This window comes from Kryptolebias marmoratus, linkage group LG12, assembly GCF_001649575.2.
Source record: "Kryptolebias marmoratus isolate JLee-2015 linkage group LG12, ASM164957v2, whole genome shotgun sequence".
Lineage (NCBI taxonomy): Eukaryota > Metazoa > Chordata > Actinopteri > Cyprinodontiformes > Rivulidae > Kryptolebias > Kryptolebias marmoratus.
This window is the reverse complement of record NC_051441.1, coordinates 2,045,728-2,062,454: the sequence shown is the minus strand read 5'-3', so window position 1 is coordinate 2,062,454 and position 16,727 is coordinate 2,045,728. Positions and strand designations below refer to the sequence as shown.

General features: G+C 43.4%; 1 protein-coding gene across 11 annotated transcripts in view; it reads right to left on the bottom strand.

The window, feature by feature from the left end:
• The window catches only part of rbfox3a (RNA binding fox-1 homolog 3a), a 562,538-nt gene that overhangs the window by 12,123 nt on the left and 533,688 nt on the right, over positions 1–16,727 (bottom strand). For 10 of the 11 annotated variants that reach the window (XM_017419378.3, XM_017419373.3, XM_017419379.3 and 7 more), the window contains 8 exons: positions 14,630–14,683; positions 11,882–11,974; positions 11,133–11,193; positions 10,999–11,052; positions 6,373–6,505; positions 5,472–5,511; positions 3,243–3,301; positions 923–1,001 (listed from right to left, as the gene is read on the bottom strand). In XM_017419378.3, coding sequence (XP_017274867.1) covers positions 923–1,001; positions 3,243–3,301; positions 5,472–5,511; positions 6,373–6,505; positions 10,999–11,052; positions 11,133–11,193; positions 11,882–11,974; positions 14,630–14,683 — 573 coding nt within the window. The remainder of the gene's footprint in view (positions 1–922; positions 1,002–3,242; positions 3,302–5,471; positions 5,512–6,372; positions 6,506–10,998; positions 11,053–11,132; positions 11,194–11,881; positions 11,975–14,629; positions 14,684–16,727) is intronic. The other variant, XM_025006644.2, reaches the window with a different exon arrangement.

The window sequence follows — 16,727 nt, the reverse complement described above, 5'->3', positions numbered from 1 at the left end:
AAAAAAGAAAGAATAAAAAACATTCAAGCACATTTTTTTTAATTAAGTAAATGAAGAGGGAGAAAGAAATGTCTTAATTAATGAAAGCTTTTAGCTAGCAGCTGCACCGGGGAACTGAAAGCTTTATTTTTTTCATGTTGTTGAAAAATTGCATGCATGCCGGAATGGTAAATTTGAGTCATTTCTCAAGCAAAGAGCACGCCTCCGATCAAGGTTGTGGGCAGAAGAGGAGGGTGAGACAACTCCCCCTCCTTCTCCGACTTGCTCTCTCATTTATGTCCCACGGCACGCTGCTGCATGCGTTTGATGGTCCTTAATCTCTGGGTTTGGTCTGTGAGCCCAGTCCTTTCCCCTCATGGTCATAAAGCAAAACCAAAGAGAAACTTTAAAAAAAAAAGATGTATATATGTTTTTTTTTTTTACTTATCATCATTTTTCATCTTTGATGTTACAGTAGCTGCAAAAGCTAGCTAAAAACAGACATTAACAATTGAACTTCATTCTTTCAGATTTGGCTGAATGGAAAATAATAAAAAAAAATGATCCAACTCACTGAACAGCAAGTTGACTGATGAGAAATGAACATAAAGTTTGAGTTAAAATGGAACGAAAAACACTGCAGTGATCATTTTCATTACATGAGGAACTAGTATTGAATCAGTAATGCATGAGGTGAGCTTGTGTGGCATAACATACATTTACTGCACTAAAAATGTCTGAGCCAACTTCCAAACATGCCAAAGGTTTCACAGTACTGCTCAGCCCCACTAGGGTGTGCCAGAGAGCATGACAAAAACTAAATTAATGAAAAATACGTGAATAAAAACCAGAGGCCACTAAAGTCTCTGGCCTTTATTTTAGAGTGTGTTCTTGCTGGTGTTATAATGTTGGAGACAGTAACAGGCGGTGCTCTCACACTTACCATGGTCCCCACACTGTATGTGGCAGCAGGGCCAATCGTGTGGTGATAGGGGTCTGCTGTTGCATAGACTCTGCCATAGCTGCATGATAAGAAGTGGAGAAAACACAATTATGCATGCTTGTTTAATGCTCAACCCCTCAAATTTTTAACACAATCAATCATTTCCCTCCTCAGCCACCTACACCATACAAGGTGGAGAGTTCGAAGGTTGGTGAATTATACTTGTCTTTTCATTGTCATCTTGATTCGGTGAATGGAACAGGTAATGAGCAGAGGAAGAAAGATGCAAAGAGGGGAACACAGTTGGAGCTGGAGGGCTTGGTCTTTCTCCCTGAGCTTGTTTACCCAGGCTGCACACTGGGCTCACGCCCTTGTCTTTTCATTGTTGCTGGTTTGGAACTAATCCTTCCAATTTCCTTCTAAGACAGGACAAGATGTGTATGCCTTATTTATTTATTTATTCAACTTCACATATTCCTCTATTTACTTTCCTTCTGTTTTTTTCCCCCCTTTCAGTGCTTGCTTGCAAATGAGGGTCTGCACAGAGAAGATAAGGCACACCCAGCCAAGGACTGAGGGCACCAAATCAACCAAGAATAAAAAAAAAAAGTGGAGAGGAAGAAATTCTCACAAAGGAATCAACAAGACACACAGCATTCATGTCTCCTGCATGAACTACATGTGATGCCCATTTAGGTCCAGTGGCACCCAAGGTCAGCAGGCAGAACGTGAAATCAGAAAGGTTGTTTGGTCTCTTTGGGGAGGAAACTGGTGCCATGAGATTGTCAGGGGAAGTCTCTGTGGTCCTTTTATCTTCAGTGAGCACCAAATCCCACAAGCCCTCTAAGGATAATATGTCTACAAAATGACTCTCACAAGAGTGATGAGCAGCGGTTCAAACCACCCTGTCCAATGTCACAGAGTTGACTGGCCCCTCTGACACAACCCACTCACTGGTCTGAACTCAGTTTAGTTACTCAAAAGGCTTTGGTAATGTAGCCTCTGAGAACTGTGAGATTTTCACACGCCTTCCACAATCCTGGTGACCTCTTTTCTGTGATTGGCTGGCTTCTCTTTGGATAAGGTATTTGCTGATACAATCCAGACAAAGTTCTATTGATCCGATGGGCATGACCGTTTATTCAAAAGGAAACACAGACAAAACAAACAAGTTGGGTGTGAAATATATTAAATTTTAGTGAAAAGTATGGGCAAGAGAAACATGGATTAAATCACTCAGAGGAAAAAAAAAAAGGCTGCTGTCCAATTTCTGCTCTCTCCGAGCACGGCTGCTCATAATTCGAGCCGCAGCGAGGTCTGATAAATCTTACATTATCGATATCATCTTCAGGCTCTCGGGCAGGTTGTACATTATCACAAGTGACATGCTCAATCCTTTCCAGATTAGATTCCCAAACCAGCACAGATCCCAGCTGACAACAGCTTTCAGGGGCCAAAATGAATCAGCGACGCCTCCTCAAAAAGAGCACACCTGGACCAGACTGACATCACTCAGAAGTGATAGACTTCCTCCTGGTCCATCTGCCCCCTTCTTTCTGTCCCCTCTTCTCCCACAGACCTGAGGCCATTCATAAATACCACAGTGATATACCCACTCTCCCATCACTAGAAGAGAGTCACAACATATATCACTGCTTTTCTCATCGAATCCAACAAGGTTAGTGCTTTTTGTGTGTGTGTGTGTGTGTGTGTTCTTTAGCTCCGAGCTAAAAAAAGAATATGGTGGCATGCCTAATGGATAAGATAAAATTAGAGCAAGAAAACCTCAGGAACCCTAAATAACCTTCACAGAATATTATAAAATGCTGAGGAAGCAGCCACCATTCATCACTTCTACGTTTGGCCCATAGATATGTTCCTTATTGTTACAAAAACACTAATTATGCAAAGCAAAAAGCCACCTTCTCCTAGTCCTCAACTTTTTCTGCTTCAGTCAGTAAAGTTCTCGTTACCAAAGATAGCTTTGTCGAACATTGTATAGATGTATCTATCATCTTATCCTACATTAATGCATCTGTATAAGACTTTGTTTCTCCTGCCTGCTGCTGATGGAAAATGCATTTTCTGCATTTTCTTAAGCATTCGTGTGAAACATGGCCTTAAGATTGTTGCTAATGTTTGACTGTATAATCCTCGTGCAGTGTCTAGGTGCCAGTGAAAAAGATGAATCAAAAGACCCTGCAACAAATTAAGTATTTCATGGTAGTCTTTTCTTGTTAAATACCCATCATTTTTTAATACACACACATTTAATATACAGTAAGTGATTTTATTTTTACTGATTGAGAAAGCTTCTCACCTGTCACTGTAAGCAGCGGTGGTGGTGGGCTGGGCAAATCTGTATGCTGCATAGCCACCCTGTTAAAATACCAGAGTATTAATTAGTGATTAAACACAACCTGCACAAGGAAAGGTTAGAACTCAGATACACAAGAAAACAACAATATAGACACTGAGCTTTAAATTGCCTCAATAGTTAAATGTCACAGCACAGCACTTTGGTTATCTGCAGGTTCCCTTGGAGACACCAGAGGGTGCTGTTTGATATATGGTGTTTGGAGGGAGGTGGCAATAGGGGAATAAATGATGCTCAGAGAAGCAACTTATTGTCACACCAGAAACTCACTAGAGTAGCAGCATCGCCGAGGCCACGTGAGTTAACTCCCCAAATTCAGCCCATTTTTAGAGTGAGGACTTTCTGCTGCTACATTATTAAAGAACCCCTTTTTCCTTTACACGGCCCCCCTGGTTCACAAATGAAGTAAGAAGGCAGAAGACAGTTGGACCATTGGGGAGTGAGGACTGCTGTATTCATTTGCCAGAGTGGGAAAGGAATTAAAGACCTCATTTTGGAGTGCTGCTATTACTCTCTTTGAAAAATGAAGCTGTTCTCCTACTGTTTTTCTATTAGTGCCACTGGAGTGTGTGCCCATCTGTGTCCATACAGCGGATAGGTGGCTTTTAATATTGCATGTTTTCATTCATTTTTAAACGCAAGGGGGAAGTCGTCCGATTGAGAGTTTGCCTCCTGGTCTGCATGGGAAAATAAGGCGGGGCCATTCTGATTCAATCCCAGTCTTCCAATTGTTGTCATGGATTTCCAGAGGGACAGGAAGTCACAGTACTCAAAGCAGATGACTTCCTGTGGGACAAGCATGCCTTGGGACTGTGCTGATTACAGCAACAGCCCGAACAAACAGGGGCCAATAAATCACCACATTGTCAAATCCTGCACACAGCAGTGCGGCACATTTGTTATTTTGTCATAGCGAGTATGTGTTAGTGCAATCATGTATGTGTGCACTCACGTGTTTCACATGGTGGGACATGCATATGTATTAGCATATGCAATCTTGCTGGTATATATTTATATGTGCATACATACACTTTTTCAGATATCAGCCGGCTGCATTTGACAGCATTCCAGCGTGCCCTGAATGATTGTTTAGGACTCTGAGGGATAAAGGACAGCTTCCACCAGGTCAGTCAAATCTCCATGCACACTCAACAAGTCTGAAGCAGTGCAGTGGTCATCGCCTAAACTAATGGCAGTGAAGCCCTAGAGGATGCGGTGAGTGATGAATCAACCTGGCCAGGCCCTGGTCAAGAGATATCAGGACTTAGCTGGAGGTGCCTGAATGAGACAAACATCACTCAGAGCACAGCCCAGATCTCTTCTATGATGGTGGGTCTCTGTGCAATAAAAGCTAGTGAAATACTGTCTTATCATGTGGGCTGCTGTGTAAGTCATATATTATGGAGCTGAGTGTTTCAGTCCCAGTCCCCAATTTTTGTCAGGGTGAAAGTGAAGAAGCAGCTGTTTCTGCTGCTGTGACTACTGTCATCTCATTGTCTGAACAGAAGTGAGCAAAAAATCACTGAAATCAAAGAAACAAATTAGACGCTCACACACTCAAACATTTGGACTGTCAAACTGGGGCAGAGTGGTGATTTCAGCATTATCTCCAGAGTGTCCATGTTCTTCTCTGTCAAGGGCAACATGCAGCAAGACCAGGCCCTGATGTGACCCTGCCTGCATGGACACATCCAGAGGGATGGCAAATCCCTTTATCTGCTGCTCCTCTTATCTCCCTCACGGTGATTGCTGGGAGGAACTGGCTCCACTCAGGCCTGTGCAGACCCCCCTGGGGCAGGCAGGGATATCCCAGCCAAGCCCTCTGAGTGAACACAAAATAGGACAGAGGAGGGAGGCCCTAAAAACCTAGACAAATCTGAAGGAGTAAATGACCTAACTTGACATGGGACACTGAGTCAGGGTCTATCTTTCTGCCAAAGTCTGAGATCATAGGAAGAGAGAGCGAGGAGGGAGGAGCTGAGGGGGTTTTAAATTTTGTTGTTGGGTTTCTTGGCACACTAGACAGGGGGCTAATCGACGCCAGCTTGGCAGCAAGGCTGAGTGAAAGCTGGGGGCTGAGGAGATCACGTTTTTGTCTCCTGGGCTGAATCTCTTGTCTGCTTTACTTCTGTTTCATCTAAGCAGGCATGAAGAAGAGCCAACTGTACTTACATAGATCTCAGCACCGTAGAAGCCATCTTGGTACACCACACTGTGAAATTGTAGAACAAGAAAGGAAAGTTAGTAGATTTGGTCTACCCTGCTGAATCTCAGCCATGGCCATTTTTACTATTTGTGTGTCTGGAGGGTCAGCTTTTGGCAGCTTCAGTGCACTGTACCACAAATAATGAATGACACGTTAAACTGAAAGGTGCAACCATTTCGGTTCCCTGTCCAATTTTCTGCTCTGCTAAAGTTGTTTGTCTTTCCAGCTGCTGCAGCGGTTGTGTAGAGAGAAGAAGAGTACAATAGGAAGCAGTGAAAGCAGCTTTGTCACATGACTCTGCTATATAAATCAAACAGCTGCCATCAGTTCCAAAGGGGCCACAGAGTGGGAGGGAGGGATTTCTAGTCCCGGTTTCAGCAGCAAGTCTTTCTGCAGTAAGACGGATCCAGATCTAATCACAGATAGACGGCTACACCAGGCCTTCAGGCGGCCTCCGTCAGACCTCTCCTATGACCACACAGACAGCTGCAGATAAGAGGTGAGTGTGAAGCTGCACCCAGCCCAGAGATCAGTGCAAACCCTGGTCACAGTCCACTGAGATCTGCCTGGTAATACACTATCTCAGCTCCCTACAGCTCTTACCCTGGCTTTGTCAACGAACATACCAATAAACAACACGTAAAGGTTGGACATGCACCTACCTAGATACTAAACTATAAAAAAGAACAACAATCTGAGATTACTACAAGATTCCAAACATTTTAGTTATGCTATTAAATTTTGACCACAACAATAACAATTAAACAAATAGCTCTAATAATTGTATACAAATCTTATATTTCTGTTTTGTGGCTACAGTAAAACATGCTGATGTATCTAGACTGCGATTAGAGGTTTAGTACTCACGCTCCATAAGCAGGGATTGGTGGAGGTGGTGGAGCTGTGCGGAATGTGTTGTACACAGCCCGTCCCCGTCCCCGCAAGTGGGCACCCCTGTAGGCCACCGTAGCGCCTGTGGCAGGGTAGGGAAACCCTGTTACTGTGGAGTGGAAAAAAATAAAACATACACACAAAAGAAAGAGAAAATAACTTTCAGCGAACATCCTCGACTTGGCATTGCTTACCTTATGACAGAATACATTAGAGAGAGACGTGTGGCACCGTTTTCCCTATGACAGAATGCATTACGTGGAAGACAAGGAAACAATAGATTTAATCTTTTCTAGGTGCGCCTCATCGAGCACTCTCCCCTTTCCTAGCTCACTGCTTTGTGCCGTACTCAGCAAGGATCCACATTTGCTGTACGCATCCTTCCCTGATGCCTGGCAGGGGGCAGCCTTGAAGTCCAGGCAGGTAATGGATGCAATACCACTAGTTTCACACCATGGCTTTTGCATAGTTTACACCCAATGGGCTAGCAGTGAAGACCACGATTCTAGGTGTTGTAGACGAGAGAATTGTGATGTGATTGTTGAACAATCTGACCCAGAACAAACCCCAGCTCTAAAGCCATGTCTGTCCAGGCAGCTCCAGGATGAGATCAGGGTGTGTTGGGTGAGAGGTGTTGGTTCAACAAAACGATCACAACGAGACTAGAGGACAGCTTATGTGACTATCAGGTCTCCGCTTAACCTTCAATCAGTCCAGTGTCTATCTGATTACAGGCTGCAGAACTGCATACAAACACTCGGATTCTAGGCATGATTAAGTTGGCCCCAACTCTTCCTCCAATTGTAATTTCCTCTTTTCCAAGTCAAGTCCATTAAAAAACAGTCAGCACCATTACTCCTCATCTCCAGTAAAGGCCTCTTTATCACTTGCTCTTCTTCTTTACTCATTTTCATGACATGTTTTTAGTGACTCCATCACAGACATGGTCCAATCAGAGATCGATCTGTAACAGTGAGCTGACTGATCTTGTTGGGTGGGTGGTGCCTCGGTTTGGGTGAATAGCACAGGTTAATAGCTTGAATCCAATGTGAACCTGCTACTGTGGCTGAGATGGCCTAACAGAAATTGGACAGCAATAAAAGTCCATTGTAGCAGCATGCTATGGGCTTCTGTTTGGTGTTTGTGGTGTTAGCCCCACAGTTGGTTGCAACCAGTGAGCACCATAATGAACAATGCACACTCCAGCCCCGCTGCTTTAATAAAGCTGACAGGGAAACAGATTAGTGGTGCTTTTTAAAACAGAGAGCCAGGTTTAATGTCTTCTGCCATTAACATTATGCTCCATTAGCGAGTCCAGACACATATTCAAACTTTGCATCTCATTTAGCCAGGTGACGCCCACATACCCCGCTGCACCCACCTTCCAACATGCATGGCACTTTGTTTACTGCCAGTGTACCAGCAAACTGTCTGGACTTACAGGGTGCCCCCTTTTCCCCCTTCGAGTGATTTATAATGCTGACCTTGACATTTAAATTAGTCTTTTTTTGGGAACAGTGGTAGCCTGAGAGCACAGTTGCTAAAGGGCAAATACAGACCTTTTTCTACAGTGTTTGTTGTTCCCTTATCCAAAAAAAATATGCTTCTTCCTTTCTTTTTTGAAAATTTGTATGCAATCTGCATGCAGTGATGTATGTGAATGTAAACTCATAATGAGTTGGCGATAGGCTACACTGCTTCAATAATAACCCATAAATCAAAGGTACTGTCACACCTTGGTAAGCGCGTGAGAAGCAACAACAGCCGTGGCGTACGAGAGCACAAACCTGGTCTAGCCACCAAAGTCAAACACCTTTTCCGGGAGGGGCGCTGGAGAAAATATGAGTTATGTGCTGGAGGGCGGCAGGGTCACCCGGCACCTCATATGTCATATGTGTCAACTTGAAAGAAGCTCAATACCTGCAGAGCCAGTTGGACCTGGGGTAATCCAGCTCTGTGCCAATGATGGGGTCATAACCAGCTCCCATAAAGAAAGATCTGATTTTCCACAAGGTTGATCTTTCTAATACTTCCTGCTCAAATACATGAGCATTTAATCCACGCACTGGGGACCAAAAACAGCTTAATCTAATCAAGAGTCTGGAGCTTAATTATCCCCCTAAAGTACACTCCAACAATGAGAGAATCTGTCTACATATATTAAGATGGCAATTAGCCTTTCTTTTTTGTCATTTACACAGCTGGTAGCTTTTCACGAGTCCTCAAGAAAACCCCACCGTAGTAACAGAAAAAATGAATTGGTAAGTGAAAAGCTACTCATCTCCTGTCTCCATTGGAATTAGCTGCAGAGAAGAGCCTCTGAGTGGTAGCCTGAGGGGGTGGCCATATGATGGCATTTTTAAGTGACAGCTGTCTGTGGTGCTGAAACCTCCAACAAGAGTAATGAAGAAAAGTTTCCCAATTATATTAGGATGAGCTAAACAGAGTAATATGAACTGCATGCAGATCTGCCTCACAGGCTCTTTCTTACTTATTTAAATCATTTCCCCCCCATGTTTTCATGTAAAATTATCACCTGCATCTGCTTTCCAAATACACAGCACACGAATTAAAGCTTCATGTGGCCACTCAGTCAGTACATGCAGTAATGTATACATCTACTATGGAGTTTAAAATCACATTAGTCCACATTAAAACAGGAGAAATGTAAGGACAGGCATTGTTTGCCTATCAGAGGCTGAACAGTATGATTTGTGCCAGTTCTAAGTTTCATTGCCAGTTCTTTCATTTAATTGGGAACCTGCTGTTGGAGGAGGATTTGGAGCCAGGGGCTGGTGCCGCAGGCCCAAGCAGGTACCCCTCACTCCCCTCCTCCATCAGGAGGCGGAGCCAATCTACCCTGGAAGAGGTTAAGAGTGGGGAGCCAGCGTGAGGCTCTCATCCGTCATTCTCCTGAATGGGTTTTGAGGACAATAAACCTGTAGCGCCAGGACGAATGGAGACGAAGTGTGCTGTCACCGAGCCAGGATTTATGGCTCCCAATTTCACTGATCTCCTGCACAGAAATGAGGACTGATAAACAGTGATTAATCGCCTTTATATCCCATTTTACTCCCACCGAAAGTATATTAACTATAACTATGATGATTTTGGAATATGTTTTGAATTCTACAACATGTTTTTTTTTTCATTTCTAAAGCAGGGAGGAACATAACATTCAAAGTCCTGATCAGGGTTGTGTTTTTAAAATAAAACAGGCTGTTTCTGCACATTAGGAAGGTTTTGTTTCAAAAATGTATCTCTTATTTATGTTTCCCATCTTCCCAGCTGGCAAGCATATGTTGTCGTTTAGGCTTGGCAAACTCCAGCGCCATGTCAAGACGACTTGAAAAATTAGCAGCCAATAAATCACCCAACCCCTCCTGCTTCCCCTGCCTGGAGTGGTGGACCACACTCCCTCTGATTTATGAGATGATTTGGGGTGTGTGTGTGTGTGTGTGTGTGTGTGTGTGTGTCAGAGAGAGAGAGAGTGAAATGGAAAACGCGTGCATGAAAGAGGAGACATGTATTAGTGTCTGTGTTCTACATAGGTTATCTTTCTCTGTGTGCTGGTATGCTTTGGTCTGAGTGTAAGAAAACAAGGCAGGTGCTGGTGGTGTGTGCACACATGTAGGGCAGTAAAATAAATGCTTATGTGAGTTACATAACACTCAGATCTTTGGTTTGAACAAAATTTCCCCCAATCGTGTCAAAATGCATTTGTTTGAGTCTCTAAGTGCAACACTCTGGGAGGTGTGCATGTTTGTGTGCATAAATAATCATCCGGGGAAGATGTTGAAACCAAAGGAGTGTGGAGGAGAGGAGGATGGGGTGAGTGGGAGGCAGGGGAGGAGGCTTGGAGAGGGTGAGGGGTTGGGGATGAAATAAAAATGATAGATGACTGCTTTCTGTCATGGACAGTTATTTAGAGGTTCGCCGTAAAGCTGTCCGGGGAATGAACAGATTTTAGTCTAATGAGCAGAAAGGAAAGCCGTTAAAGTGGCGCGATGTGCTCAGCACTTCTTCCAAATGAAATAGTACCATTTCCCCCTCATTAAAATGCAAAGGGTTCATATAACATACAGCAATAAAGCTGGCATGTCGAGGCAGAGAGAGATAGGGAAAACCCCACTGAGCTCATCTCATTCCTCCATTACTGAGACCAGAAGGAATAGTGGCCTTCGACAGGGTGGGTGCCAACAATATCGCTCACTCAATCTCCCTTATTCGGTTAGCTCTGTAAAAGTCAATCTGGCGCACTTGGCAAATCCATCCACAGCAGCAGCCTCCACAATCTGATAACAGTTGCAGGGGCGCTTGCTCTTGAAATCATTTTTTTTCTCCCTAGCTTTACAGTTGCACACTGCGCAAACAATGGCTCAGGCTCCCTCAGCCACTCAGAGCAGCTTGGATCATCCACTGCTTATCTGAGCCGCTCTTGGATTCACTTTGATTTACGGGGAATTTCATGTTCAGTAGGTTCAGGATGAACCTGATTGTAGAAATTCAGGGTTCAGATTGGGATTGGCTGCGGCTCAGGTATGGTGCAGTGCATGTTGAGGAAGGTAGGGAAATAAAAACGAAAAGAGAAAGGACTCCTACCAGCATACAGTTCAGGACCATAGACAGCTCCTACTACTGGATTCAGCTTCCACCCTGTGAACAGAGAAAAACTAATTTCATATCTTCATGGAGGCTCAGTTTTTACAGACTTTACGACACAGTAGGGTCCTTACCATTTGTGTAAGGGTTGGCCACTTTTTTGTTTGTCATCACCCGTGCGGTTGCATTGTTCACCTAAAGCAGGAATACACACCCTGTGATTACAAATCTTTACAACAGCATCAAAACATCCACTGTGGGCCACAAGCAAGCAAGCAAACCAAAAATAATTCATAAAAAATGACAAAATGATTACATAAATGTTTTTGAAATTTTGATTTTGGTTTATTCCATCCTGAATTTGCTACTTATATCACCAGAACGAAGAGAACAGCATGCACCAATTACCTTCAAGTATAAATAAAAAAGAGCATTTTACAATTTCAGTAACTGGTTGAATAAATAAATGTATTCAAAAAGAAAAACAGACTGTGCTTTTTTTATTGACCTAATGACTATTGCTGAGTGGGAGCTTGGCTCGTTGTAAACAAAAACAGAATCAGAGCAGGCAACATTAAACCATGGTGGAGGAGGAGTGCAGGTCTTTTCAGATTTGATAAGAACCCAGACGATGAGGGCATGCATTCATTCTGCTTTTTCAGGTGATGATGGACAACTGGTGTGTCCATCTTGGCATGTATAGTTTCTTTATTTTTCTGCGAACGAGTTATATGCGTGCATGCAACCAGACACACATACACACTCTCAGAGATGCAGAGTCACACACACCACAGTCACATGCTTTTGCATGGGTTTATAATTAAGTTCAGAAGGCAGCAAGCAACAAAGACAAAATATAGGAAAAGGGAAAAAATGAAAGCACCTCTATTTTGCGTCCCTCAACGATTGTACCATTTAGTTTCTCCCGTGCACGATCAGCATCTGTGCTTGTTTCAAAAGTTACAAACCCAAAGCCCTGAGAGTGCCGTGTTAGCCACAGGTAGAGAGAAAAAGGTAAAAGATGGACACAGACAAAAAGGGGGAGGGAGGAGAAGGAGAAAGAGGTGAGAAGACAGGAGAAGGTGAGCAGCAGTGGCGGTAGAGTCGAGTTGTAAGCAGCCAGATTAATTAGAGGCAGTTAGTGAGGTGTCAGGAAACAGCAAACAGAGAGATCCGAGGAGGAGAGGATACCGGTGACACGGCCTCACACAGCAACACCAACAAACCTGCCCGCTTTACCCAATTAAACGGCACAGCTGTGGTGCCATGGGTGAATGTCAGGAAGCAGCAAATGCAAAACACTGTTGGCTGCCATAATAGTGGTGTAATTATCTACAAAACTTGAACAGCGTGGTTGCTCAAACAGCCTTTGAAAAGATGGGCACCAGGGGCAGGAGTGAGGAAGAATTCTTTTCACAGAGATGCTAACTCGATCTCTGGTTATTTCTACTCCACTGTACTAATAGGTTGGACATTTGAACAGAAACAAAGTCAATGAAGTTGTACAAACTGCTGTGATAGAGAAGAGGAGGATATTAACTTCAAACCCTGACTAAGATACACCCATTCTCTTATTTTCGTCACATCCCCCCACCAAGCTCCCCAGGGAGGCTTTGTCACTTACTTGAGTTATGTGGACTGGGATACTGGACCTGAGGTCTGTAGTGGAGGCATTAAGATATTCTGGCCAAACAAGTCCCATTCCTTTAGTTTCTATATATATACTTATAGAGGTATGTGCCGGGGAGCAAGGAGCATGGCCGGCGCTGCCTGATAATTGCTTGAAGATGTAATACATGTGAGAGATGGCGAGCAGTGTGATCTCGCATGCATACACAGGATCCCAGTGCTGCTATTTCTAGCATAAATAACATAGGACCTGTCCTTGGGGAAAGAGCGGTTAAAAAAGAAGAAGAAAAAAAAAATCACAAAAGGAATTGGGGGCAAAATTAATCCTTTGGACACTCACCCGACTGTGGTTACCCCCTCTATCTTTTTTTTTATCATGCACAAATAATTAGCTTACAAGAAGAGAGAGTGGAGCCACCATTTTTCAAAGGAGACAAACATATTGAATGCAAATTGCCAAAGCTTCATAGGAAATAGATTATTTATTAATGGCCTGATAGGTTCATTATATAGCACAGAGAGTGTGCGAGGGAGAGAGGCATCATGGGTAATGGCTTTGTGGGGCACAAACAATAAATGCTTGTTACGGCGGAGGAGGCAGGTTTATCCGGTGCTCAATCTTGTCTGGCAGAGGGGGCTGAGTGCAGCAGCAGCAGCGCCTGGTTCCAGGGCGCCCTGCATGCCTGTATACGAGCCCAAAAGCACTCCCAGGTATGAATGGGAATCAATAGTATTCATGCCTCAACACCCAGCCCGGGAGCCTGTCGCCTTTATGAATGGAAAGCTGTGGAGCTTAGTACACTCTATTAAATGAACAGCTGGATGAGTAGCACTCGGCTGTTCACACCGCCGCAGGCTTCACCTGTCCTGGTACGTGGTTAGGAGACTGATACTGCTGCAACGCCTCAACGCTGTGGCTATTTTTCTTAAAGCTGGTAGCTGCTCCTGGTTTTGGGGGGTTGAATTAGCTTTCAAATATAAATAATCTATGCTGTATAAAATCAGATTCCATAAAAGATTCAGGAATAAAATTGAATCCTATGAAATCATTCAGGTGTTCTCTGCAGATGGGTTTTAAGAGAAGACAAACAGGCCAAAACTAAAGTTTGTGAAGGTCTCAAAAAGCAAACCATCACAAACTACCAATAATGTTGACTCAGTCTTGGTGATATTCGCCAATCCTGCATTAATCTGCTGCTGAAATTAGTCCCCAACAGCTACACTATCACCTTCTGGTTAAGCATTGTGTACTTAAAACTTCAGCAGCTAGATGTTCTTAAAAATGCTGAGCTCCTTCTTATTTAAATAAATCTGCATATTTGTGACCTTTTTATAAAGACTAACAACCTGAGTAGGAACCGGCGAGCTTGGGGCCGAGTGCCGCATAAGTGGGGAAGTCAGAAAGTGCTGAGAAAGGGAGTCGCACATTGTTAGTTTTGGTCCTCCGATTGGATTTTTTTTTTATAACAAGAAATGCAGAATAAGGCCAACCTCATCCTTCAACTGGCCCCTTGAAATTTATGTATGCAACACATTGCCAACATAAGATGTTCTGTTTTGAAACGCTGAGTAATATCAGCCTTAAAAATTACTGCAATGAGATTAAAATTTGCTTATCACAAAGGATCGTAAATCTAAATAATGTAGAACAATCTTAATCAATGCTTCAGTTTTCAAGAGGTTCAGCTTCCTAAACAAGCAGGTTCTGATCCATATGCTCGAGGACCTGCAGCCTGCTGGTGGATCAAGTAAAATGTGAAACAGCTCAATAATAAATTGATTGACAGGCCTAATGATTCACAACTTGAGGGAGAGCTGCAACAAATAACCAAAACAATAGTGAGGTAGGGAGAGCAAGAAGGAGAGGCTCAGTGGATGCGCCTCTCCAAGACCAGGCTTAGAGACCACTACTCTCCGCCAATGTACACACCACACTAATGCCATCATTAGGAAACAGAAGAAGTACATGGTAATGAAGCAGCTGGCGTTCTAGTTCACTTACCTTGGATCCTCGCTCATTAAAGATAATCTCCACATCTAAAATCTTTCCAAATTGCTGCAGAGAGAAAAGAAAAACAGAAGAGGAGAGACGGAGTTAGAAAGCCTCACTAACTGTGAATTCATGAGAAGGAAGACTGGAGAAAGAAAAATCATCAAGGCAATATGGAAATGTTATTTTTGTGAGGAAATGGTGGTCAATTTGCATTTGTTAGCTCAGCAAACAGTTCTTGAAGGTTGTTGGCATGGTTAGAAAAGAGAACTTGTCTCTGTTGCTTTAATGCCTTTCTGTTGTTTTATCAATGAAATGAGATCACAGTGTTTGTAAAAATACTTGATCTCTGATTATTTCCCAGCCTTTCTGATGTGTGTTTACTTGTTTGACTTAACACTAAATGAAACACAACATCAGATGGTATTTTGATGTTGTCACCATTTAGAAAATTCACTCTTTTAAGCCTGAGCAGATAACTGAGCTCTGACATGTAAGGAGTTTAGTGCTACCTTTCTATCTCCTTTCAGTTCCTTATTCTGTGTGTTCACACAGTCAACAGGACCGGAGGGCCAGTCCCTGGGGGTTAACATGCTCCAGCCTTTCGATTTAACAGGCCTGCCTTTGGGTCATTAGAAAACAGAGGAATGAAAGTAAACTGTAAGTTCCTCTAATGAGTGGAGCGAATGTGACTTTTAATTGCTGTCTACAATGGCCGTATTATTTCATTAAAAGTAATTACCCTGTCAAGCGGTCCGCGTCGCCTTCATTTCAGCACAACAGGGAAGAAATGGGCCTTCCATGTGGTCGACGCTCAATGGGAATGGATGGATCGTTTGACTGAGTCTCTAATAGGGGTTAGGAGGAGTTAGCTATTATCTGGCTGGAGAGGGCTCAAGGAGCTGAGGGTTAGCAGAAAAACTTATGTTTCTTCTTCCTTTTAAAGCTAATGCAGCTATCTCAGTACATCCAAGTAGAAAAAAATGACTTGGTTATTTAAAAGCATCACACACACACACATTCTCTTCTTATATATCTGTTCCTCTCGGAAAGAGACTCCATAGATCCTATCCACACATCTGTCTCGTATGGCGCTCAGCTCCACTGATTCGAACAGGGAATGCAGGCTCGATCACTTGCGCAGGCATTTATATCCCAGCGTGATGCCCCCTTTCTCGCCTGAGAAGACAATGCTTCCCCCACACAACGTGGAGATGCTAATTGTTTTAACCGAGTGTAATGGGCTTGTGGCGTCGATTAATTAGTTTCAGAGGAAGTCGTCTTTGTGGATTTCCACATGGCGCAGGGGACTGCTCGATGCTCACCACTGATCTCATGCACTTCTATCCCCTCCTACACACACATGCGTACACACACACACAGAAACAGCTGCATCAGCAGCACCGATAAACAATAGCTTCAATGGGAGGAGTCTCCAGAGGGGGGAGGACAGGGAGAGACTGATGTCATCTACAGTACAAGGCTGCAGCTACATCCATCCACAGAGGATCTTTAAGTTCAGTGACCACACCACTGGTTTCTTCTGTTTTATCCCATTTGTTTTAACGTTTAAATGCTGATACGTTTGAATGTTTGGAGCAACACCCAAGCTGTGCAGCCTTACCAAATCATTTTTAATCTGCACTTTGAATGCATTACAGAGAAACAGAAAAAGGATTATACAATTCGTGCACAAACTCAAAAACCAACAGATGCCTGGAAAAGAAAAAATCCTAAAACATCAACATTCATAAAAAAATGATTTGCAGTAAAGGAGGTAAAAGTTGTAAACAGAGTGAGATTTTCCTCCTCTGATGTGGACTCACAGCTCTTTTTCCTGAATAAAATTAAGATAGACTGCATTTCTTTGGCCTTAAGCTTGTAAGTGTGGAAGCAACAAACAAGATTGAGGCCTTTGTGCCGCCACCTTTGATTAGCCTGAATATCTTAAAGCTTTTCAGAAACCCATAATTATGCTGCTGTGGCCAGCGCAGATCATGTTCAAGCACAGCAGTCTGTGAGACTGTAGGACAGCAAGGAGGGGGTGAGCAAGGGGGAGGCCCTGATTGCTCTGGGGAATGCTGTGAAAGCCTTTACATCCATGAAGAGA